Source organism: Molothrus aeneus, chromosome 1, assembly GCF_037042795.1.
Source record: "Molothrus aeneus isolate 106 chromosome 1, BPBGC_Maene_1.0, whole genome shotgun sequence".
In the NCBI taxonomy this organism is placed as follows: Eukaryota; Metazoa; Chordata; class Aves; order Passeriformes; family Icteridae; genus Molothrus; species Molothrus aeneus.
The window spans coordinates 8,541,670-8,566,301 of NC_089646.1; the positions used below are offsets into that span (position 1 = coordinate 8,541,670).

The 24,632-nt window shown below is 38.8% G+C and overlaps 1 protein-coding gene across 4 annotated transcripts in view; it reads left to right on the forward strand.

The window, feature by feature from the left end:
* RBM33 (RNA binding motif protein 33) overlaps positions 1–24,632 on the forward strand; it is a 97,688-nt gene that overhangs the window by 42,058 nt on the left and 30,998 nt on the right. For all 4 annotated transcript variants that reach the window (XM_066551058.1, XM_066551066.1, XM_066551074.1 and 1 more), the window contains exons 10-14: positions 26–84; positions 15,892–16,051; positions 16,934–17,265; positions 17,755–17,997; positions 18,702–18,989. In XM_066551058.1, the coding sequence (XP_066407155.1) occupies positions 26–84; positions 15,892–16,051; positions 16,934–17,265; positions 17,755–17,997; positions 18,702–18,989 (1,082 nt within the window). The remainder of the gene's footprint in view (positions 1–25; positions 85–15,891; positions 16,052–16,933; positions 17,266–17,754; positions 17,998–18,701; positions 18,990–24,632) is intronic.

A 24,632-nucleotide genomic window follows, 5' to 3' on the forward strand; every position in this document is an offset into this window, starting at 1 on the left:
TGTTAAAAGGTGCTTCTTGTTTCAGTGCCCTTGCTGCCAGTTCCTGCCCAGCCAAGACCTGCTGTAGGACCCCAGAGATTTCCTGTGAGTAGCAGCTGTTTCTTCTTCTCTGATATGGATAAGCATACATTTGCAAGGAAATATTAATATAGCAAATAAAAGCTGTTCTAGTGAAATATAATTTTAAGGATTTGTAAATATTGACAATACACTCTGCAGTTGAAAATGTTTGTTAAAAGCTTAAGGTCAATGGATTTTTGAGAGTAGAATTAATTCTGTTTAACTGTAAAATTGTTGAACCAGTCTCTCCAGTGGGAAAGACATGAATGCATCTTGTCTTAAGGAATATGGGCTTCATTTTATTACTTGACTCTTTCTGTATAAATAGAATCCTTATTTTATTTGATATAATAAAAGGCTTTTTGAAATAATCCCTAAGCTTAAAAAGCAGTAATATGTATTTATTGTAAAATGCAGCAATCATTTTTATCATTACTAAAGGTATTTCAGCACTCTCATGTTTTTTATTTGAAAAATAGAACTGGCATTGCATGACCTTGCTTTCTTATATGTTTCTAATTTTGACAACAAACCAGACACTTAGCTACCTCACTAGGCTAATTTCACTTCATAATTATTTTAAACTCTATGAATGAGAAGAGTATATGCTTCTAGAACTTTCCTCATCATTTCAGTTTTGTTATACTAAATTTCTAGTTTAAATGGTTAGCAAGGTATCAAAATAAGCAAAAGACCTAGGTTGCAATATTACCTAAAGTATTTTCAAGTAAAAACCTGTATACTATACTTCCCAAATATATAAAACACATAAAAATGTGTTGATGTGTGCAGTGCTGAAGAAGGAAAATAGATGTCTGAACATCTGTGTGGTATCTCTGGCATGGAGATCAGATGTGCTAGAAAGAAGCAAATTTCAGAAACCTTCTGTGACTTTTGATTGCCCAGTGTGCATCTGGTTGTTTTTAATGCAGAATATTTTTCTTACAGACTTATGGCTGAGGAATTGTGATATGTGTATTTTGCAGAGAAACAGTCTTTACATTGCTGCATTTCTTCTGTGAAGTCTTAAAAAATTGAGTTGTAAACCCACAGTTTCATTAAGTAAATTCATGTTGTATCTTCAAGAAAATATTTTTGAGCTTTTTTAAAAACTAAAAATATTGTGGTTTTCAGAGGAAATAGTTTCTTCACTTTAGTGTTATGGGGAGATCTTATTTACATTTTGAAAGCAGTTTTAATTGTTATTTTTTATGAAAACAAGTGTCATGCATTTGTTTTCCTTTGATACTAAGTTGATTTGCCCGTAAACACAATTTGGGATGGAAATAAATTGGAGGATAAGGAATATCTGTAAAGGCATTGTAATTGGCATCTTTGAAGTGTGTTTACATCAGCATAGAAAACTTGAAAATTAATTTTTATTTAAATTGAGTGTGAAATTAGATTTTAGTTCTGTTCACTTTTGGGGTTGCAAGTTGAGAAGTATTGCAAACCTAACTAATCTAAATGCAGCAGTTTTTAAAAGGGAATAAAGTAAACTGAACATTTTTTGGTTGGCCTTTTGCTCCTTTAGCCTGCAGGAGAAACTTAACTGCTTGCTGTCTTTTTATTTATATAAGCAGTGCACCAGAAAAGAGTCAGTATAATTAAATTTTCATAAGGAGGAGGAGGGCTGACTTAACTGTGAGGGTCTGGCACTGTCATTTGGTTGCCCTGACTGGTTTTTTCCTACTTCAGCAGTAAGGTGCTGCATGACCCTGAGAAAGTTGCTTCATCTTTCCATGGCTCACTGGGTTATAAAGTGGACTTCCCCTATGAAGTACTTTATAAATTTTGCATGGGTTATCAGTCATATTAGGATTAGGAATTAAATGTCACTGTGTACATATCTCATGTTTGTTTTATTAAATGTAGTATGTTAGCTCTTGAGCTGAAGACAAATTTACTTTCTGACTAACGTTTTATCTTGCAGAACTACCTTTTTTGCTGTTACATGTCAGATGCCTTTGTGCTATTATAATTCACTTGTTTATGTATAAATGTTGACTTAAAGCAATGCAGCAGTGGTTAGACAATTTTGACAAGCCATTTGAAAAAGATCAAAGACTTACTCCAGACTATGTACAGTTCATTCAGCCTTTTCTTCATTGTATAAAGAATCTCTGGATAGGTAATAACTTGAATTTGCTTTTGTTTTTAAGATTGCATAATCAAAGGATAATAGTTAACTGATTTTTCTGGTTGCTTTGCTTCTAAAAGATAGTGGGGTTAGAATTAAATATTTGCAGTCTGCATTCCCCTTGAACTTTGAACTGGATGGTTTCTTCTCATTGAATGTGACAGGGGTGGAAACATGAAGAGTAATTAAATTCTTGCAAGAAGAGACCAGAAGTGGGCCATGCCATAACTGAAGGGAAAATTTGTCACTGAGTTTCTATCTTATCTAGGAGAGAAACCTCTCAGTGCAGAGAGCCTGTGTGCTCCAAATATGGGAAGAACTTCAATCAGTGCTAATCAATTGGCAGTCCTAAATCTATTGGAAACCAGGTGTTGTTAATTTGGGGCTGATGAAATGACTTTGTAACCATGTAATGGTTAATTCTTACAACCTTCTGCAGGAGGACATAATTGAAGGGTTGAACAAAGTTGTAATGAGCGTGTTAACATATGGTGTGAGACCTAAATTATAGGAAATAATGTCGTGCCGTGTCAGGCTAGTGTTGATCAGGACTGAACCTGCTTAGAGTGGGGGCTGATTAAATTCCCTTAATCTTGAATCTCAATTTTAGTATTTCAAGGTAGAACTTATTGTTCAGTTATTTTTTTTCTTAAAACTTAACTCCTGGAATGTTTAGAGAGGGAGTACTGGAAAAGGTACAAGGGAATGAATGTGTGTTGTGTACACAGAGTTATTTTAACCCTTACAGTAATCTTGAATCAAGCAATCAAGTTGTCTTAGCTGTTACTCTCTGAGCATTTGAGATGACTTGGTGTGAATGGTGTTTGAGAGCTATTTGTAACTGACAGGGACTGAATAAATGGTGGATCTGGGGTGTGTCACAGCTGAGAACCAGAGTGCACTTGTGGGATCTGGGAGTTAAGGATGTGAATTCTGTTTGTCTGAATTGCACAGTCCTCGTGGCTGTAGTTCACAGTAATCCAGTCTAAAAGCATAGTTTGAATTAACCTGGACCTGTGCAAGTGCCAACTGAATGTTTTCTTTAAACAGTTTAAAGAATAGATTAAATAACCTCTTTGGCAGAGTCCTTCTGAAGGTCTGGCTTTATCATCTGCCTTTGCTTTAAAGTGGTTAAGAGTTCCTGTCCCAGTGTCACAGTTGGGACAAACAGCAGTCTCACAAACAGCAGTCTCCTTTGCAAACTGATCCATTTACAGGAGGGTCACAGAAGATTTTATTCACAGGCTGCTCATGGCTCTCCTGAACTTTTCATGTGTTTTCTGACCAATTTACTAATTCTTGCTGATGCCCCAGTGCAGGGGAAGGAGCTGGAGGGTTTTATATTACACAAGAGGGACCGCTGTGATTTCTGTCCTTCATCCGGTGTTTGTTATCTTGGCTAATTTCTCTTTCAATTCCTGTGTTCTGTGAAGAAAGATGGGATAAAACAAGGAAGAGGAGATTAAATAGAAAATGTAAGAGGTATTTCTTTTTCATTATATAAAGGCTGCTGCTAACTGACTGTTACAGAAGCCAGAGCATTAGTGAGTGTGAAGCTGGAATTTAAGGGATGAAAAAGTCTGGACCATCAGCTTATGAGTCCACCAGCACATTCCATGTCTGAAATATTTCAGTGTTTGCCTGAAGAAAAATGTATAGAAGCTTTTGGCTTCAAACATCGTTTATTTAACTTATGAACACTGAAGTAATAGTACTACATGAAACACATGTGCAATATTTAATGGACATACAGAGATAAAGTATTGTCATGCCCACTTTGGGATGGAATATGGCAGAGAGAGGGTCTCAGTGTTCTTCAGCCAGAAATTGTGAGCTATCCCTAGCATCCAGATTTGTGGCTGGAGTGTGGGGCATTTGGAGAGAAGAGAGAACTGAGGAGACCCTGCCTCCCTCTGCTAAAGGCAGAAGAGAGGGATTCCTCAGCTCTGAGGCCATTCCCCCTCTGTCCATGGCCTGGATCCTCCTCTGCAGCTGCTGCAGTGAGAGCAGAGCCTGTTGAGTGGAGCTGTGTGCCTTTGGCTCTCAGGAACTTGGGATCAATTCTCAATTGGCTGTTGTCCTTAAGCTGTCACCCTGGGTGTGGTGTGAGCTGGGCTGGTGCTCAGCTCACAGACACCTTTGGTCAATTTGAGTTTCAGAGCTGAAGTTGGGAACTGTCTGAAGAGGCACCACATACAAGATGAAGTGGCACCAGTGTCTACCTGACTAATTTGTGCCATGAAGGCTTTGCTAATTTTTAATGCACAAAGATTTTCTCTTTTGATAGAACACCTTAGTGCACTGGCTGGGTGTCTTTCAGATAACTCTTGGATTCGTGTCTGAAGAAGCTGAATTGTAAAACATGATTTATGTTTTATTTAGTATGTTTAAGACTTTATCTATCAGGGTGACTTACTCTCAGGCCCTTGTGAATAGCCAATGTGGTATGTCTGTTTTATTCCCAGGGGGTTTTGACATTATTTGCTTTTGGAACTTAGAACTTATTTTTAAAATAATCTTTATCTCAAAGAATACATTTTCTTTTCCTTAAACAGCAAAAACCTTAGTAAACTTTCTTCATGTTCTCATTCAACAAGCTTCCACTTGATCTCCAGCACATCAGGTGGTGTCTCAAATGGATGCTGTGAAGGGTAGTTGATCAGTTTTCGTTCATTTTTCCATCATTTATGGAATCAGTAGTTTGATTTCTGAGTTTTTGAGTGTTGTTTGTGTTCCAGACACTGTTTTTAAACACTTCTTTATGATCTAATCTGTGACTAGTCATTGCTCAAAACAGAAGTTGCTGTCCTTCATGGTCATTTGTTTGAAACATTTCTTTTAAAAAAGCAGTGTATTAGTGCTGTACAAATTAATTATAAAAGGTACATTAGAATACAGCTTACTTATTTTTTCCCAGGTGATGTTGGGACTGCCATGGATCACCCCACTGGGTTGGCTTAGTGATATTACAGTGGGCCTGGGTCTGTGGCTGCACCACCTCTTACAGGATGTAGAGGCAGAAATTTGCAGTGCTTTTGAAAACAAAACTCCTTGCAAAAGTGTTTGTTGTGTGTTGTGGGAAATGCAAATAGGGATGGATTTTTTTCCCCCATTTTTTTCAAATTTAATCATGAGTTCCTACATGTGAGAAAGGGTTTTTTAGCACTTGTTATTAATGTAGACTCATAGTCCACATAGTAAGGACAAATCAGAGTCCTGCATCTCACCACAGGCAGTCATTTTAAACTGATGTTTAGTAACCTGTGCATGTTTGTAGCAGTACGTGTGTAGGAGACAAACTGTTAATGGAAATAAAAAGCCACTTGTGAAAATGATTCTCTTACTTCCTCACAATTATTTTGCTTTTGCTATGGTTTCACTATAATGAGTAACAGTAAATGAAATTTTCCCTCTATTGCTGTGTAGTAGTGGCAGATCACAGGTAGTGTAGAAAGCATTTTGTTTCCATTTAACAGAATACATGGTATCAGGTGGTGTTGATTGACATTTCTTGGATACTGCTTTACACAGCATTTCATGCAAATCATGTTTGAATGGGACTGCTGCATCAAATTACATTTCTTTCAGATTATAGCCCTTGCAGATGTGAGACAGAGCTTGTTCAGCAGCTAGCAAAAGGCTTTGGTTTTTAACAGGTACAGTTTTCACAACTTGACTGCAAAGCTCTGTAATTACAGCACTTAAGATAGTGAAGGAATGATGGGCACTTTCTCTTATCAGATCTATAAGTAGTAGCAAGCAAATGCAGCATGAGATCTCTCCAGCTGTCAAGTATTGTCAGGCTGCCATGGAGGGAAAGCAGTTTAAAATGCAGGTGACATAATACCCAACATCCTCCATTTGCTAGTGGGCTTCTGATTAATCACGATTACCATACATTATCATACCATCAAATTTAATCATATCAATGAATTCCCATCTGCAGGAGGAGCAGCAGCAGCTAAACATGATGGTAACAGCTATTAAATAAGAGAGAAATAGCTGGTTTCTAAATGCAGTAACCCTTTAGCTTGTCATGTTGGCTCCAGTGTGCACGTGCTCTGTAGACAGGAAAATGGAGCAGAAAACTTGTGCATTTATATTTTACTGTCATTTATCTTTCTGTAAGGTGAGTGCTGTTTAGCACAGCCAAGAAAAAACAGTGTTGTAGATTTTTTTTCCCCTGTGTTAATGATGGTAGATTTTCTTCAATCTCAGCTTTAGTACCTGCTAAACACAGAATCACAGAATGGCTGAGGTTGACAGGGACCTCTGGAGGTTACCTGGTCCATCCCCCTGCTCAAGCAGGGCCACCTGAAGCCAGTTGTCCAGGACCATGTGTGGATGGCTTCTGAATATCTGCAAGGATGGTGCAAGTGCTCAGGCACCCTTACAGTAAAAAAGTTTTTGTTTATCTGGTTATATAGGTTGTACTTTGGTTTTTGTATATTTCTGTGAATGAAATGTGAAGCTTTTAAAAAATCCATTGTAAGCAAAGCACAAACTTTTGTCAGTACAAAGAGGGAAAAAGTGTTATACATATGCTATTTTGCTGTTAATTAAGCACTGTTCAAGAGTTACTTTGCAGAAATCAAGACTTACAAAGAAATCCAATTAAAATATAGTCTGCTGCGTACAATACAGTAAGAGTAATCTAGAGCTTAAACACTGAATAGAGAACTAAAATGTATCTATTATAAAACTAGAGGTATTAGATGATAGTATAGTTATCTTAAGCTATTTTACTGAGATGAGAAAATGTGCTTTTAAAAGATAACTCAGTACATTTGTGTCATCACAATATGAAAAAGAGTAAATCTATAAACTGGTATTTGTTCACCTTCTGTGCTTTCATTTCTTGCTAATTCTTTAGAATGTGAAAGTGAAAATGCTTCATTTCATTATAAAGCAGTAAGTCACTCCTGTTACAATAAAATAAGGCAATTCAGATAGATATTATGGGTTGACTATAAAATGATGAAAATGTTCAAGTCTTCTTACCCAGTGCATGAATAGTACTTGCAAGCATATTGGGAACTCTCTGAGTATGTAAAGTTCTCACATCAGTGTGTTTGTAAGGTCAGAGATGTGCAGAACATCTCAAAAATGAGATTTCCTAACAGAACTGAAAACCATCAATCCAGTAATTTGATTCCTAAGTAATTAGTCCTTTTCAAAGTCTAGATTAGCAGCAGTTCTCATTTTTGTTTTCTATAAAGCTGTCTGCTTCTTGACTTTTTTTGTAGCATCCTGACCATTTCTTGTTAAAGAGAGAAGCATCATCCCCAGGTCCCATTTTTAAAAACAAATCATCCCCATCCCATATTTAAATAAATAAATATGTTTTTAAATAAAGTGTAACTGGAAGTTCAAGCTTGGAGTGTAATATGGAAATCTTGAATTTGATATTCATGATCCAGTTTAGTTGTAACCTCGAGTTGTTTCTAATTGTTAGTGACTTGCAGGCCACTAAGATACACATAAACACCATGATATGTCCATGGAGTAGTTTCTGCAAAGTCCAAGGGAAAGATCTTATCTCAGTTCTGACAATAGGAGGGGTTCCTAATTCTTTACACATCCATAAAACTGTTAGCTGTCAGCACAAAATGTATGCAGAAGGATTTTACTGCCTTTTACTAAATGATGATGAAATCCTCATCTTTCAAGGGAGAGTTCATTGCTCTAAATGACATCAATGTCTCTTACACTCTTTCCCCAATTTGTTGTGTTGTACTTAACCTTAAAAGTTAGAGGGTACCAAACAAAAATTATCATGCACTCTTCTACACCCCACTCCTGCAGAGGATTGCAAACTTAAGTGAAACTGAATCTCCCAGATGAATTAGTTTACAATTTAGTGTTAAAGAACTTCCTTAGGTTTGTGGATTGAGAGGTTTGGGTTTACTCTTCCCTTCAGTCTGTGCAAGTTGCAACAGCTTGTCTGTCACACTATTTCTCCTTATGGCCTGTCTCTGCTGGGGACACTCTTCCTTCATCCATACCAAATAGATGGATGGGAGTGTGGTTTTTTTGCACATCAGCACTTTAAATTAGGAATTTAAATCTAGGGTTGGGATCTCATTACCAGTACATTTTCTGTCTGTATTTCATTAAGGACTCTCTGAAGCAGAAGTTCTCCTGTGGAGAAGTGGTTGCTTATGGGCCCATCTGCTTTGGTGCTTCTCTTAGAAACACACTGAAGTTGGGACTGGTTTTGTCTCCATTTGCAACATGAATCTCGTCCTGCTGGATGTATTGTGGGGATGCCCTGAAACTTGATGAAAAGGGACACTTTTAGTATACAACAGTTAAAATGTTTAGCTTTAGTCTCCTGAACTGTTAGGGCTTGTCAGTCTGCTGGGAATACCCATCTCTGTCTGCATTGCCTGTGTTACTTATTTTAGCTATTTGATCATGAGTTGACTTAAATAACAGGGGATTCCATGCCTTTCTCTCCTTGCTTGTACTGGTTTACCATGTTGGCTGACATGGAAATTCTACTTTCCTAAACAGTGAAATAGGGCATTGGTGATTTCTCCTAGAGATGACCTGGACTTCTGCCTAAGCCCAACACTGTTTCCTATCTCTTGGAGTTGTGTAGTGTAAGAGAGGAGCTTATCCAAATTGTGTGGTACATTTTAATATTAAAAATTACTTCCAGTTCAGTTGAGAATATTAACCCATTCTCTGTGACTCAGTCTGCCTGTAGTGCCAGGATCTGTGCAGTCCACAGACTTGAGCCAGTGCTTGGCTAGCTATATGTTTTCCCTTCACAAAATATGTTCCAGAAACTTTGAAAAGACTTATATAGGTAGCATAAAACTGTTGTCTGGACTTTTATGGGCACTTTGAACAGTTTTGTCCATGATTGGCATGAATTCAAGGTGTGTCTTTTATATTAGGTGATCTTTTCCTAAATCTTTTGGGAAAACCATGGTGCTTGCTAGGTTTTATTTCACCTTGATGGATTTAGGTGATTGTTACAGACTTGAGAATAACAATACTGAATCATTGAAACTGTATTTAAAAAGTATCGAAATTAATTTTATAATAACAAATTTCCATGAGTCATTCCTTTCTGTATGCTGTGCAAGCTAAAAGAAAATACTGTGAAACTTGAAGACCCGTATTTCATGGAAGATATGGATACATATTTCTACTTGGAAATTTTTGAACCATATCCAAGATATATGAGCAGGGTTTCCTACACAAGAGGATGAAAAGTCAGTTTCTTGCACAGGAGGTAGGCAGTTTGGGAAAGCTTTTTGAAAAGTCTGGGGGCTGCTGAAATAAGAGGATTAACATCTTGTGACAGATGGCTATAGTTTTAATTGTCATAGGTTATAGTGGTCATTATTCTTTGCATTTAAACCATATAAGAAGAATTAACTGAGTGGCCCTGCTTAACTGTCAGTGGGGTTCTCCTAGTTCTTTGCATTTTAAGTGAGATTAATAAATGTAAACATGTTGTACAGGCAGGGTGTATTTTATTGAAAGATTCATGACGTTTCAATGACATTGTTAAGGTATTTAATTAGTCTCATGAAGGAAGTGGAGTGACCCTTTTAGAGAAGCTGATAAATCATATAATAGCTGTTAGATCCTCTTTATTCCTTGCTTTATAAGATTAACTTTGTGCTAAGCAATTTATGCTAAGTTTTCCCTTTTATTGGTAACCAGAGTTATCTGTGCTTCATGAATAGATTATTGGAGATAACATCATGTAATTAACAAGAGATGCAGAAAAGTAAAAGTACAATTTGTGTAAGAATTGTATGAGAGAAAATGTTAATTTCTTAACCAGGAAGGATATTTAAAGGGATAAAAGGAAGGCAAAATAGTGCAGTTCTTTGAAAGGATTAAAGTAACCTTATCTCGTGTTCTTTCAGAAGGTGGGATTGCATGAGTGTGTGAAAGTCATATTCAATGAGCTATTCACAACTCTAATGAATTATAGACACAAGTTTGCATTGCCTTTTTTTTTTCCAAAAGTGATTGATAAGGTGTAGGTTATGCCTTAGCTATACTGAATAATTGAAATTAGTAGAAGGGGAAATTGTACAACATGCAGTTGTTCAGAACTGTATAAAAATGTCAGTCTGAAGTGCAGTAAATTATGGTGTGTGTGGGGTACATTTTTTGCTAAGAATAAACATCACAAAATCAAAGATTTAAGACAAAATACCTGTCAGTAGCACTTCACTGTGGTGTTATCTTCTCCTTTGAACTATTTCTGAAATGTCTGTGATTGTGTTCTCTTAAGAAATCTACACAGAATCCTATTTCCAGTGTAAGTTACTTCTAGACGTCAATTCTTTATTCTTATGCACCACCTTTTTTTCTTCTTGAATTTTCAAAATAAAATTGCATGAGGATAAATTAAATTATGGAGTGCAGAGCTTTCCTTAAAAACAGGAAAAGATACTGTTGTATGCTGGGTCAGTCTTAGGGACATTTAGTAGGTGTCATGGTAACCATTTCTGTATGAATGTGAACCAGTCTTGTGGGATCTCACATAAATTTTTGTCCTTTCCCTCAGTGTTAGAGTTGGCCCCAATGTTTGAGATGTAGTACCTTGAAGCCATGGCTGATCATATGAATTTGCAATTTTCCTTTTTTAAGTTGGAACCTGTTAGCTGAAAAATAGGTGTTCTGAACACTGAGTAAGGGAGTTTCCTGAAAGATTTAATAATGGTGAAGTAATAGTTAAAATGTTTTTTGCAGGGACTCCTGCTGATGTGTGTACTGAATAGTTGGGTGTAATTTGAAACTGTCCGGATAGCAAAACCATGAAAAATGGGAGTAACTACTGTGCATATAAAGATTTATTATGCATCTATGTTACAGTATGCTTCTTTTATCAAAAATAGACCATTATGAAACCTGGCTTTTGCACCTGCTCTTCATTAATTTTTGAAGTTAAATAACTCTGAGTGGTCTTTTCCACCAAATACCAGAGGGCACTTGGGGGTTATTAGCAACAAATACTTGCTGAATGTAGAGTTTAACATTAGTGGTAAAATAATCCACTACTAAAATTGTAGTTTAACTACTGTTAAACACAAAAAAAAAATCCACCAAGAAAATAAGCCCACCCTCGAAAGCTTTAAGCAATGGAGAGCTGTTATATTACTTTGTACTGGTTTTAGGACAGTTAGAATTTGACATAAGTAAAAGTTGAAATGGTAGTACTGTTGTATTTCTATTGAATTGGAAAAAAAAGTAATGTCATTTGATAATAATAGACAAAGACATCATAATTTAGGAAAACACCCATCATAATTTATGTATTTTCTTTTTTAAAAAGAGCATTGTGTGTCTGGAAGTAGTTGAATGTTAGAGTTTTCACATGGAGTGTGTGATATGAATCAGTTGCACAACTGAATTCCTATTGGAATTATCCTCGGAGCTTTTTCTGAAGAAAAATCTCAGCAATGTAAGATAGGAAAATATAAGCTTTCTCCTCCCTGTTTATACTGTTATTTAGGACAGAAGTTTTTATCTTTAGGGATATAGAAGCAAAGCTGGTTTAGGAAAGAAGTGGAGGTCAGTTTATCATGACTGTAAGAAGGGAAAGAATCAACCTAATTTTTTTTTTTTTTTAAGAAGCAAACATTAGTAATTTGCTTTTCAGCAAATAACAAATGTCTTTGCAATTAATTTTGCATGATTGGCCTTTGGTTATCAGCCAAGAAATGTGATCAGTCATAATTTAGTAGTTTTTCAAAATGTCAGACACAAAATCTGCTCAGCAATCAAATAAGTAGATATTTGTTAGTGAATCCGGAATCTTAAAAAGTTGAAAAAACCCCAGAGTTCTTCACTGCTAGGGACAGAAAAAAGAGAGGCCAATAGGAAGAGTTCCAAACTTCAGATATTTCCTTCTTGTTCTTTCTTGGACTGTTTTAAGAGTTATTTTGACCCAAACTTTTGTTGTGGTACGTACTTACATGACATATACTGCTAACTAGAGGAAAAAATTCTTAATTTGTTGGGATTTTTTGACACCAGCTTTTGGATAACAGTTGGATACTTGTTATTTTGTGTTAAATCAAGGCAGATTTTTAGAGAACACTAAATATTTTGATTCTTAAGATGGCTAGACACCTTTGGTACAGAAAATCACAGGGAGTTTGAAATCAGCATTGCTAGTACTTTTAATAGTAAAATGTCTTGCTGGTTATTGGTTTGTGGGGTTTTTGGTTTTTTTTTTTTGGTTTTTTTAGGTTTTTTAAGTGTGGGCTTCCTTAGACTTAAAATGACCTTGTATTACTCAGTTCTAAAACTTACCTAAAGCTTATTTCATAAAGGTTTGTTTCTTTATGATGAGAAATATAAAGCTGCTCTCAGTATGTGCAATACTAACAGACTTTAGTGGCCTAAACCAAGATGTTGTGCTGGTTACTGGCCTCATTTTGAATCCTTTTGGTTGAAATTCTCCAAATATACTTTCATTCTAAAACTGAAATGGTGGAAAAATACTTCTGTTCCTAGGTGAGTTATTTAGAAATGTTTTATTATTGCTCATTTTCCAAGGAAGAAAACTGAGTTTGGCTGCACTGAGGATGTTTCAGTACATAAGGGCTGTGTGAAATTCAACAGGACTTTCCATGCATTTGCAATTCAGGGCTGCCTTAGGAGGAGACAAATCTGGGCATAATAATGAGGGTACAGGTTGGCAGGAGAGGGAAGGCTGGTACAAAGAATTGTTTATTTAAAATAAACATACTGGATTTTTTTCAGCCTGTGCCTGCTGCTTCCCTGGCAGGAAAAAGAGAGGAGATGGCCTGGTGTAAGTGTACAGACAAGGAAATCAGGGGCTGAGGAGGGCAAGTAGGAGCTCCTGACCAGCTGCCACAACACAAGACCACCAGCTTGGAGTCTGGAAGCTGGGATCTGGATCCATGCTGGGATTAGGAACCAGTGGCCAGAGTGAAAGACATGATGGGGATGAGAGAATGTATCTGAAGGAGTGAGCAGGACCAGGAGAACAAAAAGGCAAATTGGGCAAGGAATTGATATTGAGGAAGATGCTTGAGACCAGGTAACAAATGGGGTTGAGAAGCAGAGAGGCTGCTTAGTTTGTAACCTAAGCTTGTTGCCTTTCAGCCTAGCACTAAAACTGAACTCTGGGGAGTGAGAGGAGAGACTGATAAGGATCTGTTGCCTCAACCAGGGCACAATACATGGAGTTTTGGAGAAGCAGGTAGAGGAGACCATGATCACTGCCCTGCCATTTGGTGCTTGGAACCAAGCCCAGACAGATCATTGCTGCTGCCAGTTCTTCAGCTCGGGTGGCAGATACGTGACACTTAAGATTTATTAGCCCAGGTTTCAGTAAGTTTCCACGTAATTTGTTTTTTGCTGGCTATTTTACAAATGACTAAGATATGTGTAGGGACATGTCTAGGGAAAACTAGGAGGAATTTGAGAGCTTCTGAGTCAAGCTCTTTGAAAATGGGGAAAATTGGTTGTCAAGACCATGCTCTGTCCCGAGATGCAAGATGAGCATGTGGGTACATGCTGTAAATCAGATGCAAGGTTAAAACCATCTTGTGTGCAAGTGCCCTGTTGAACTGGGTTCTCCCATGCTCCTGTTGCAATGGCCTTTTAGGCATTATCCACTGGTAAACTAATAACTAAATAGCTAAAATATAAATAGCTAAAAATGAGTGGGTCTGCTGGGTGCCTCCCTCAAGGACGTGCAGCATGTGGAAGGGGCTGTGTGTGTATTCCCTGGGACTGCTGTAAGAGCAATGCTTGAAGAAATAGGCTTTTGTCACCAAAGCTTCTGAGCTGAGGGTATGCATGTAACCTTATTTTGAAAGTAGCTCTGGCAGCTCCTATGTGCAGTGATGCTGGAGGTGTGGTTTGGGAATGAAGGGTCAGGATCCTCAAGGTTTGTGTTCAGCTGATCTTTTGGCAGGCAGCCAGTGCTGTCCCGCTCAACACGAGGGAAGGGCAAAGCAGTTCAACATCCTTGTTCAGCTAAACCTGAAAAGGTTTTTATGGAACAAATAAATGTCACTTTTTTTCCATCCCAAACAGCTCCATCTTGCTCCAACTGCTGTTGTTTGCAGACAGCCTGTGAAATTCAAAGGCAGAGTAGTCAGTTCCAAGGTGGCAGGAATATTGTGTGTTGTGACTGTTCACTTGCAGAAGTGTAGAGCTCCTCCTACAAACTGTGTGTATGTTATGAGGACTGTCATGCTTGAGTGTAATATAATGTCTTTTCACTAAATGAAATACCCACAGGAGACTGGCTGACTGGAAGCAAGGGGATATAGACCCTTTAATCTCTAGGAATGATAATGTATTTACAGTTGATGGCTGTATAATGACATAAGTAGTCACAGTCTTGGTCCCAAATAAGAGGTTTTAGTATCTCACACATCCCCATTCAGGTGTTTCAGGAAGGCCACAGATTTAATAATGGATCTGATCCTTGGTGCTGCTCATCTACTTATTTGGGCCTTGCCAATCCCAGGTGTATTGTGCTGGTAGAAGGCTGTATAAGCAGCTCTGTCTTGTGCTGCTTTGATAGTGAGTATGCTCCATGGCCATTGTTGCTGTGTGAGAAATTCTTATCCTAAAATTCCAGTCTTTGTGCAGTGCAAAAATGCTAGGGTGAGACTGTGCATACCCTTGGTGAGGTCAACTCAAGAGATAAAAGATAAGCTACTGCAGCTTAGTTGTTTGGTCCTTTCCTGATGACAGTACTTCAGTCTAACATGGAGCTTTTGGTCTGGAATCTGTTTTGAAAACCTTGTCTTCAGCAGTGCAAGTTTTAAGCCTCAAGGTGAGCATCACATGTAGACGGAACAGATCCCACCACTGATTTCAGAATCTTTATAGAAAGCAAGGATGTTCACAGATTATTTTCATTACTTACTTGGTTTGCTCACATAATAAGGAAATGGTTAAGAATATAATTTATGTGAAGCAAAGCTTACTCTGTATATCAAAGTTGCCAATGTATTTTGTCAACTTTTGATAAAAAAAAATTTAGTGTGAATTACTCAATTAAACGTGTCTTCTGCAGAATTCTGGTTTTGTATTAACATACTGCTTCCTGCAATATAAAAAGGCATTAAAAAAAGAAAAAAATCCAATGCCTTACTGGAAGAAAGAGTACAAAATTTTCTTTCTTAAAATGCTTCAGATGCTAAACTGCGAATAGCCTGAAATGTTACTCTCCTCTTAATTCTTTTAGAAAGATGATTTCTTTAATTTTCTGGGTGTCATAAATTGTCCTTCCCCCCTGCTTTTTTTTTAAGTAAAGCTGCTCCCTCCTGTAGCTTACATTGTGCTAAATTGATGATGAAGAATAGTATGGTTTATGAAGATAAATGTCAGGAATGTCTTCTAAAGTAGACATTCAGATTTTTTTGGATTAATGGGAAAGAAGGTCAATAATTGCATGGATTTCAGAAATAAGCTTGAGAAGAAATGGCATTCCTGTGGTGCTAGTGATTATTAAAACATTGTGAATTCGTTTCAAGATACTGTACTTGGGTTTAATATGTCTTCCATTGTGAAGGAATGACTCAGTAAGGGCTGTCAGTTTGTACAGGTGATTGGAGATAATTCATACAGCAATTGTATTTTTGAGAGAAAAAAAGTTATAGCAGACAATACATAAATTTCTGGATGGTAGCCTTAATTTTAATTCTGTCTTACTAAATTAGGGCCCTCCAGACTTCCAGCAGCATACACCTGGACCAGTTCCTACCAACTTCTCCCAAGCCCCGAGGCTGCCAATCCAGGACCAGTGGAGAGGGCCGCCCCCACCACCTCCACCACTCCCTCCTCCACCTCCTCAGGACAGAGATCCTTTCTTCTTAGCAGGTGAGCATTTTCAATCCCATTAACAGTTAATACCCACCTGTTGTAAAGTGACTGCACTGTGACTGCATACCCCACAACATGAAGTGTTCAGAAGAACATGAAGGCTGGAAGATCCTATTTGATTGCCAGAAATTCTGGTTCTCTAGTGTATTTTTACTTCTTTTGATGTGGATTTTTACTTTTTTAATGTCTTCACCTGTAACTGCCATGAATCCAGATATTTATATAGACACAAAAATAATTAATATCTATGTGATTGTTGCAATGAAGTTGTTGCACTTTGTTATAATTTGGAAAACAAATTATATACTTTCCATAAACTTGGGTTTCTTGTAAATCTTTAAACTGCCTGGATTGTGTCTATAGTGTAAGAAATTTGTTAAGGTTGGATAAAATGATACAAAACCTAGCAAGCAAAAGAGAGGGTAAGTTATATTTATACCGCATATAAGTAATGTGTGTGTATATATATATATATATATATACACACACACAATATTTTTACACATGTATAGTATGTTAAAATGTGCTAAATACCTGGTCAGCAAATGGTGTCAATGCTTTATGAGTTCTTCTGTGGTTTAAACTGTAATCAGTGGAATCCTTCATTGATTTTATTAAAGTAGAATTTCTAACAGGTATTGCTGATTCCAGCAGAGTACCAGTTGTGCTGGTTTTTCAAGGATCAATTCCTTTTATACACAAATGACAGGAACAAGAGAAACATAACCTTGAGGGTAGCTTTTATAATTAAAACATCCCATAGAGTTTTGCATTGTGCAGATTTCTTTCCGAATTTCTTTCAGACTAGAGCTTTATGTTTCTGAAATGCATTTGTGTCCCAGGAAGGTTGTAATTGAATCAGTTCTCTCATTCCCGCAGATCCGAGGTTCCCGGGTCACCCCTTGTTTGAGCAGCGCAGCCCGCCGCCGCCTCCGCCTCCCCCGCTGCTGAACAGCGCCCATCCCGTTCCTACGCAGAGCCCGATGCCCTTCAGCCCGCCCGGGCCCGCCTTTACCCAGCAGGGCCAGCAGCCGGTGTATCCCCGGGAGCGCCCGGTGCGGCCCGGCATGCAGCCCCAGGGCCCCGTGGGGATCCTGCACTTCAACCAGCCGGGCTCCGCCACCCCGCGGCCCTTCATCCCCCCGCGGCAGCAGTTCCTGCAGGCGCCGGGACAGCCCTTCCTGGCCCCGCACACGCAGCCCAGCATGCAGGTACAGCGCTGGGGAAGCGATGGAGCCGAAGCGTTGCAGTTCCGAGGGGGATGGCCCTGCAGTGCCATCGCTGCAGTGCCTGGGGAGTGATGGATCTATTGGATCTTCCCCCGCTGCCGTGTCCGGTCTCGCTCGGTGCCGGCCCGGGGCAGCGCGGGGCGGCAGCGCCCTCTGCCGGCCGCGGAGCGGGGCCGTGGGGCTGCGGCCGCTGGAAGCGGGGCAGCGCTTCGGGGATGTGCAGGGGGCCGGGGTAAACCCCGCTAGAAAACGGGGTAGAGGACAGCAACCCTTGAATTCGTATTTTTCTTTTTACTTCACCTGTTGCCTTACACAGGTTTTAAGAGTAGACCTTACACCTCTCTGGTTGGTCTGTTCTTTCCTGGTGTAACCTTCTTCATAGCTGCTTATAGTTCTGAGGACTCAGGAGGCTGGAGCTTCTTTTCTGGAGTTTATTACCTTGAAACTAAAACTTTTTTTTTTCATGTGAAGGGTCCCATGCATCCTCCATTACAGCCTCAGCCACAACCTCAGCCTCATCAGCAGCACCACCAGCAGCAACAGCAGCACCATCACCAGCAGCAGCAGCAGCATCACCATCTCCAAGGGCCTCCACAGCCCTTGATGCCCATGAACCAGCCACAGTTCAGGCCTCACATTCAAGCCACACAACAGCAGCCAAATAACAACAGGATGCAGTGTCAGCCACGACAGGGTCCAATGAAGCCAAGGCATGTAAGTACCACATACAACAGTGTCCTGCATGAGTAGCAGGCATTTATGCACAGGTTTCAAAACTCACCAGCATGGGTTTTCAGTTCTATTTATTCCCTTCTGCTCTTTTACCATTTCTTGCTCATTTTTCTGCTTTGATTGTTTTATAATCTACATTGGAAAATACCTTGTGTATCTTTCTTTTCTCCTCTGGTCATCAGTGTTCTTTTTGTTTTGAGTCCAATAAGAGATGTTGCAGTCGTCCAAGAACTACCAATGGAGGGGTGGTGAAGGAGAAGTTTGCTTTATAAGGCTTTTCAACTGCTGGTAGTCTGTGATTGTGTGGGAGCCCACTTCTGTGACACTCTTTTGATTTGAAGGCCTCCCTGTACCACTGCTAATCAGTTTTCTGGTTCAGATAATGCCTCTCCTGTCTTGTGAGTTTCCTCCAATGCAGCATATTTTGCTGCTTGGTAGGTTGGGTAGGACAACAGCCTGGAGCAGTGCTCAAGACAATATAACTATAGTTTAACATAATTGCTTTGATTAGGAAAGGTTATTAAAATATTCTCATTTCTGTATTTTTTTCCCTGACATTAAAATATTGTGCCTTTTCACAAAGCTTATTTTCCCAAACTGAACTAAATCTGGAAAATGTGAAACCGGAATCGCTTCAGCCTGGTTAGTGGTGGAAGTCAGCAGTTCTTTTCCTTTGTTCTTTTCAGAGCACCCCATCCCAGAATATCGTCAAGCGTTCCAGCCAGCAGCTGCAGCCGGCGGCTCCCAGGAACAGCAACCTGCGCGAGCTGCCCATCGCCCCGGCCCACGCCCTGGACATGGGCAGCACCCGCCGCAGCTCTGCCCCCGCTGCCCAGGTCAAACCCATCCCCAGCACCCTGCCTGCCACCAAGCCTGCCACTGCTACTGCCAACTCCCAGGGAAGGCCTGAGATGAAAGCTAAAGCAATCACCCCAGTGGGCCAGGCAAAATCAGAAGGAAAATGTGAACCGGAGGTAAGGGATTTTTTGTTTTGCTTAAACAAAAGTGTAGGGGAAGATGAAACAGGAAAACCTTATAAATATGGTTGCCTGGCAAAAGATTTTGAGAATATAGAAACTATAAGTGAGATTGACATGAAAGCAAGCTTTGAGATCCCTCAGTTACTGAACAACTGGAAAACAATGGTGTGGCTGGCTGAAGGTGAAACAATACCCTCTGCTTGCAGACAGTTCCAAGGGTGAGAGCAGACCCTACTAGCTTAGCAGGAGTCCAAAAAGTAGTTTTTAGAGTTAAAAATGTAACACAGTATAGTAATGTAATGATTCTTATAAGCTGTATGTAAATGCTATAAGATTTGTATATTGTACTAAATTAGTCAGTGAGAATTAAAATAGTCAACACAGAAGAAGATTTATTGTATTGTAAAGAGAACCTCGCTCTCTTACACTCTTACCCCTCTTTTACTCCCTCTGTCTCTCATCCTCTTTACCACTCTCTTCTCTTAAGCCTGCTCTGAGCTGTGGCTGGCAGCTCCAAGCAGGACCCCTCCACCCACACCTTTTGCAATAAACCCCAAATTCCACAACCTGGCTTCAGAAATCTCTCATCTCCATCCGTCCCGACCATCCTAACCCCGACACTCCTACACAAAAGATCAAACAACGAGAAACAAAGCTCCCACCTTTAAAATACTTTTTTAGTCTGATTTATAAATTGAAAGCACCTAAAATATTTGGTGGATAATACATTAATACTTAATGTATTATCCACCAAATATTTTAGGTGCCACTAGAGGCCTCCCTTCTGAATTGCATTTTTATTTTTTACTGTAACAGCAGAAATAGTCTCCATTGACATAGAAGGTCTGGAAGGTTGGCAAGGCTGTAGTGAATTTGTTTTGTGGGAGGAGTTGTCATTCCAACTAGGAAAAGGCAGAATTTGAGTAAAGGTGATCAGTGATACAAGTCTCTGAAATGTTTTGCAGGAGCAGTCATCATTTCTACTAGGAAAAGGCAGAATTTGAGTAAAGGTGATTAGTGATACAAGTCTCTAAAATACTCATTTTGCCCATTTGTATATTTGGGAATTATAATTTATTTTCAGGTGATCGCATTCTTCTAAGTCTGAAAGCCTCTTCTCTGTCGTTTTGTATGGTGCTGTATGGCTCAAAGGCAAAAAAAGAAGGCTATTTGGAGAGCTGTCTTCCTCATGCTGTTTTCCTTTAGGCTGTTCAGTCTCTACTAGGCCTTGAGCATTCATGCAGGAGATCATAGCTGTGATGTCCATGGAGCTTCTTGCTCTTGAGAAAGAAAATCTCCTTTTTTTGAAACCTTTTCATGTAAGGAAAAAGAGGAGATGCTTTTAAGTTTTCCATTTTGGAGAAAGTGATGCTGTTTGCTCTGCTGGTATTCTGCACAATGAAAAAGTCAGGTTGCCAGTGTTTTCAGCTCCACTGGATCGTGTCATGTGAACAGATGACCATTTCCCTGCACAGATCTCCTGGAAGCTAGAGAAGACTCTCCATGAGCTCTGCTACTTGGAGAGAGTGGATAGGATTGGACTGATGGTGCTCATTATATCCTGAGCATGATGGCTAAATGCACCCTGTGTGCTTTGTCAGGCTATTCTGTGAAGAACTGTAAATCTTCATAGTTATAGTTAACCATGAATCTTGTCTCAAGGAACAGGTTTTCTTCAACAGCCATTGAAAGCTTTAATTGTGATAATGCTGTCTTCCTTTAAGCTGCTCATGATTAGCTTTTCATCTTGTTCTTGAATTAGGGATGGTCATAACTAATTTCCATAAATGAGGCACAAAAGAAACCTAAAGCTATCAGTGTTTGACCTCCTGTGCACTTGCTTTTCAATGGAAATGAAAAAAAAAATCCTTTTTTAGCTTTTAATTTTCACCTTTTTTGGAAAAAATATTTAAGTAATCTCTTTCCCCTCAATTCAGTCTCTTGGAATAATCTGTCACAGAAAATGCAAAATGCAGTGCTTTGTAGAGAAGCCTTGTCTTTCAGGCCGTTACTAAGGTAAGTCTTGAAAAATCAGCCACAGGCCTCCCCATCTAAAACATCTTAAAGTTATTCTGTAGTATATTCAAATGAAAGTTAGGGCATTGGCTCCAAAGTATCTCTGGCAGTATTTAGAAAAAGATAAGAATTTTTAAAATTTCTTTTAATTAAAGAGAAAACTAAACAATCAAACAAACCCCAAAGCAGTCATCTTGTCTCCATTTTACATTTTAAACATACTCTAGTTGGTTATCAAACTAACTAATCTTACCTGTGTGAATTCTTGGTGTATTATAAATAAAACTTTCTTTTTGTTTCTCTTGTCAAAACTGTCATTGATAAAATTCTGATACCTGTTTTATGCAAGCTTTTGCAAAGCAGGATAAAAAACCAGGGTTGTCTTGGAACAAATGAAGTCTCCTAGTAAAGCCCTTGTAGTTATATTTGGCAGGCATTAGGAGAACCTTGTCCTTCCAAAGCACACCTGGAACAGAGCCTGGTGCTGCAAACACTGTAGTAGCTTTGTCCCATTTCTGCTGTGCCACTGCAGTGCTCTTGGTCTGCTGCTGCTTATTGTCACTCTTACAGATGGGAATGCTGCACTAAAAATGTTCATTTACAAGCATTTAATCATTTTCTTCACTGTTTTTGTAATGTAGGTTATTACATATCTCTCCTTAAGCAGATTGTAATGTTTTGCAGTCTTTTTTGTGGTTTTTTTTTCTTGTAATTAGCTGGCTTCATCCTGTTCTTTTGCTTTTGATGATGATGAGAAAGAGTTAAGTTCTGTCACCTTTTCTAGCTATATGGCACATAACTGAATTGGGCAGGTTATTTTGCAAGTGTCTTCAACTGGAAAATTAAGACTTTTCTTTGCATCTTTCTTCCTAAAGAGTCAGTGACTGTATTTATGAGTGACCTATCATTCAGGAAGCACCAAAAAAATAGCAATATTGGCTGTTAGAGGTTTTGCTCACCCTAAATATAGATATTTGAAAGGTTTGCAATGTGAGTGAATAGGAGATTAAAAACTGTATATTAAATTGAATGCTTGTATTCCTGTTCCTGTGAGGCTGCAAAATACTGACCTTAAATGCCTGTTGAGAATAGCTTTTACTCCCCAGGATTTAAATTGTATATCCTTAGTCTGAAACATCATTTTGTCATTGAAATAGGAAAGTCTGGATGATGTGGGCCTAATTCTGCTCCTGTGGAAGTCATCTTAGGATTAGAGGAATTAAGGCAGTATTAAGCATTTTTGAGTTTAAAGAGGAGGGAGAATGGAGAAAGGTGATGTGTCTTTAGGAGAAATGGATATTGGAGCTCAGAGCAGGAGGGAAATTAGTAGAGCACTGTGTAGTCATCAGTGTAGTGATGTTAGTACTTAAACTGGGGATAATGTCCTTGATGTACTGAAAGAAAACCTTTGTATTCCATTCTTCCAAATCCAGTGAATTGCGAATTTTGTTAGATTTTACATTGTTGTGTTTTCTAACAAGGCTTGCAATATGGAAGAGAGTTGCTGCACTAAGTTACTAGATCAAATGTACCTGAATATTTTAATATTTTTTGTTATGAACTACCTGAAAATTGTAGAGTTTTCTCCAGTTTAAATAACTTCTCTTCCAGATTTTTGTAATGGTGCCTCCTGCCTTGTGCTTGTAAGAGTCTCATCACAGTTTTTGTTTCCAGTTGGAAATGAGGGCAGAGGGCAGTGTGCTTCTTGGAGTAACTTGTAGTCTTGTTCTTCACTCTCTCCCTGTTTGTCCGAGATGTGCAACATCTCTGCTTTGTAGGGTGTCTCATACCTTCCTTGGGTTCAGGAGCTGATGTTATCAGCAATGTGAAATGTACAGTGTGTATATGTAGGTACCCTTTAATTCAGATACTTTGTGGCTTTGAACACAAGCAGCCAAATGATGCAATTTGGATCTGGCTGTGCCTTTTGCAAACAATTGGTATGAATTTTTAGACAAATTATTCTAGCTTCTTATGTTTTTAATGTTACAGCTTAAAAAAATAAAGACAAGCCTGCTTTAAAATAGGTTTGTGTTTATGCCACAGATCAAACCATTTTGAATGCTCTGTTCTTGCATCCATTTTACTGAGACACATAAGTGATCCTGGTTGCATGATTCCTTTTTTGTTCCTTGGGAGCCACCCAGAACATTAATAGTGTCTGGTTCTTATGACTCAGCATTTAGTTCTATTAATTGGCAATTAATCCTGCAGACTTCTGAAAAAGTATGGGTTTATTTCTTTTTAATCCACACCTGAAAAGCAAGCTACTGGGACTAGGACTTTAAATTTCAGAAGAAAGTTTAATCCTTTGATTTAGAGTGTGTTCTTGCTGTCTTTTCCTAAGTCAACAGTGCCATTCTAGAATCCCCAGAAGAAGGATGTGGGACTGCTGCTTCCCTCTCTTGCTGGTGCTCTTCAGCTAGATTCAGGAGAGCAGGCTGTAATGTTTTCTTTTGGTGCTTCTCATCAAAACTGCCTTGGATTTTAAGGGAGAAGAAAAACCTGTAGCTAAGGCTCAGTCTTCCTTCAAACCTCAGTGAAATGCATTGTGTTAAAGCTCTTCAAAGATGGATGAGAATTTCCACTTAAAAAAAGGAAAAAAAAAAGAAAAGAAAAAAACCTCAAAACCTGGCAGAAAAAAACCATCCCCACAAAACCAAGTGCCTGTCTGGCCTTTTGTACTCTGCAGCCTCCTGTAAAAGGAGGAGCTATATACATGTGCAGTGTACCATTTCTTCATGTTGGGGAGTTTTCTACCCAAAATATGTGAAGCTTAATAATTTGTCTAGGGAAAAGGCTGCTCCGTGTTTTTCTGCTTTTTTACCTACAGATAATGTTGCTTCCAGACACAGAATGTGAAAATTAGAGTGGTTTGAACTTTGAAGGATGTGTACTTTCTCCCAGTTGATTCTGTAGGCAAAATGCTTGCTTGCCTTGCCTTTTTCTTTTTTTTTTCCTTGGCAGTGCTGTTGCTTGTTGGAGAAATCTATCCTGGGCTTACTGAACTAATGGGATGGAAGTCATTAGCAATAGGCATTGTGTCCTGTGTTCATTTTGACCCTGTCTTGCCTGTTCCATATGCTGAATGTCCTTATTACATACTCTAGGTCATTTATGTGTACTATACATCACATATATACCCCCACTTTCTAGGGTGGTGTGTACAAGGTGCTCTTAGAGCTGAGGAGAAGGGGATTTAACTGCCCCTGTTTTCATCCTGATAAGGAGTCTGCTGTCCTTCTCAGTCTGTACTGTTGGGCCATTGTGCAACTAAATTGAGTTAAAGCTGACTTCTAATGGAGATATTTTGTTAATCATCACAGGGTCTTTATATTCTCTTCTTCCAGCTGTGGGGATATTTTGTTTAGAATTTAACACTAGTAGTAGTAGTACCTTGCTTTGGAAGGATTTAGGTCTATCTCTAGCCTGTTAACAGACTGATCTGCAGTTGTCATGTAACCTCAGGGCTCTTAATGCTTGATTTTAACTTTTAAGAAGGGATTGACTTCCTAGGATCATTACTAATTTCCTTAGTTTAGTTCCAGAAAGGAACCTTTCAGATTATATTTGAGATCAAATTGCCTGAATATTCTACTAAGCATTCTTTGAACTGCATGT